At 60.1% G+C, this 1,420-nt stretch overlaps 1 protein-coding gene across 1 annotated transcript in view; it reads right to left on the minus strand.

Annotated features, from left to right (window-relative positions):
* Positions 1–1,216, minus strand: part of STOML2 (stomatin like 2) — a 20,345-nt gene extending 19,129 nt beyond the window's left edge. Inside the window, exons 1-2 of the mRNA XM_015406811.1 lie at positions 1,158–1,216; positions 25–328 (exon numbers count right to left, since the gene is read on the minus strand). Coding sequence (XP_015262297.1) covers positions 25–328; positions 1,158–1,216 — 363 coding nt within the window. The remainder of the gene's footprint in view (positions 1–24; positions 329–1,157) is intronic.
* Between the last annotated feature and the right edge of the window lie 204 nt (positions 1,217–1,420).

Raw genomic sequence — 1,420 nt, forward strand, 5'->3', positions numbered from 1 at the left:
CCGGCACTTCCGGCGGTGCGCCGCCCAACGCCTTCCGCCGCGGCACTTCCGGCTCCCGCGGATCCCCCAGACGTCCCGCGCCCGGCCTCCCGACGCCTGCGCTCGGGAGCCGGAAGTCGAGGCAGGACGGCCGTGCCTGCGGCCCGCGCTCTCTCGCCAGAGCGCTTCCGCTGCCCGGGATCCAATCATAAGGACACACCGCGCGGCTTCCGGCTGCGGCCGAAGCCGCTTCCGCCAGTCCACGCCTTGGAAGCCTCGCCGCCTCCCCGTTAACCCTCGCGGCGCCGCGCGTTCCCAGGGCGCGAGACACACACGCGGGCCAGCCGCCCTGGAAAGGGAAGCACGAGAGACGCAAGCCGGGCACTCATGGTGGCACCGGCATCCCCCGGGAGGCCTGGGACAAGGCAGATCTCGATGGGTCGCCCGGTGGGTCTGCAGCCGCAGAGAGCCAAGTCGGACTCCACTCGGGCACCTCCGAGACCCACACAGTCGAATCCCAAAAATACCAGGTGCCATTGGGAGGTCCAGCAGTGGGGCCAGGACGCTAGAAGCCCTCCCACTGTTGTTGCCCCCCCCCCAACAAGCACCAAGAAGCCAGAGCATCCCTGGCCCCAGACCGAGAGTTCCTCTCTATACCTTGTGGCTAAGAGCCACTGATGGACCTCTGCTCCATATGTTTGTCCAGTTCCCTCTTGAAGCTGCCCATGCTTGTAGCCACCGCCACTTCCTGTGGCAGTGAATTCCATGTGTTAAATCACTCTTTGGGTGAAGAGGGACTTCCTTTTATCCATTTTAACCCGACCACTCAGCAATTTCATGGAGTGCCCACGAGTTCTTGTATGGTGAGAAAGGGAGAAAAGTACCTCTTTCTCATCCTGCTGTATCCCATGCATCATCTTATAAACCTCGATCATGTCACCCCTCAGTCCAAGCTAAAGAGCCCCAAGCGTTTTAACCTTCCTTCACAGGGAAAGTGTTCCAACCCTTTGATCATTCCAGAAGTCACAGCAATTTAACATCATTAGCAACCGTTACAGCTGCGTCACCCCTCTACTCTGCCCAGGGGCCAGGGGACCACACGGGTCCCTCAAACTCAGCCCTTTCATCCTTGTCAAGGCAGCCTCTTTGTTCTCCAGGAGGGCCTGCAGCAGCCTCACTTGGCAGAGTCCTCATTGCACCCTTCAGCATCATTAATGACGGAGCTGTGGCCATGCATCCGGCTTCAGCCACAGAAGGTCTCTCTGGTCCAGCAGGGCTTGTGCTCCAGTGACGGAGCTGTGCCCATGCACAGAAGGTCTCTCTGGTCCAGCAGGGCTTATGTCCTTATGAACAGGGCTGCAGGGACAGCCCCAACTGCATACAGCTTCTTGGAAGTGCCCCTGGTTTCCAGTAAGGAAGGGACTCCCCATTCCTGAGCCCT

This window comes from Gekko japonicus, unplaced genomic scaffold, assembly GCF_001447785.1.
Source record: "Gekko japonicus isolate JY-2015 unplaced genomic scaffold, Gekko_japonicus_V1.1 scaffold765, whole genome shotgun sequence".
Taxonomy (NCBI): Eukaryota; Metazoa; Chordata; class Lepidosauria; order Squamata; family Gekkonidae; genus Gekko; species Gekko japonicus.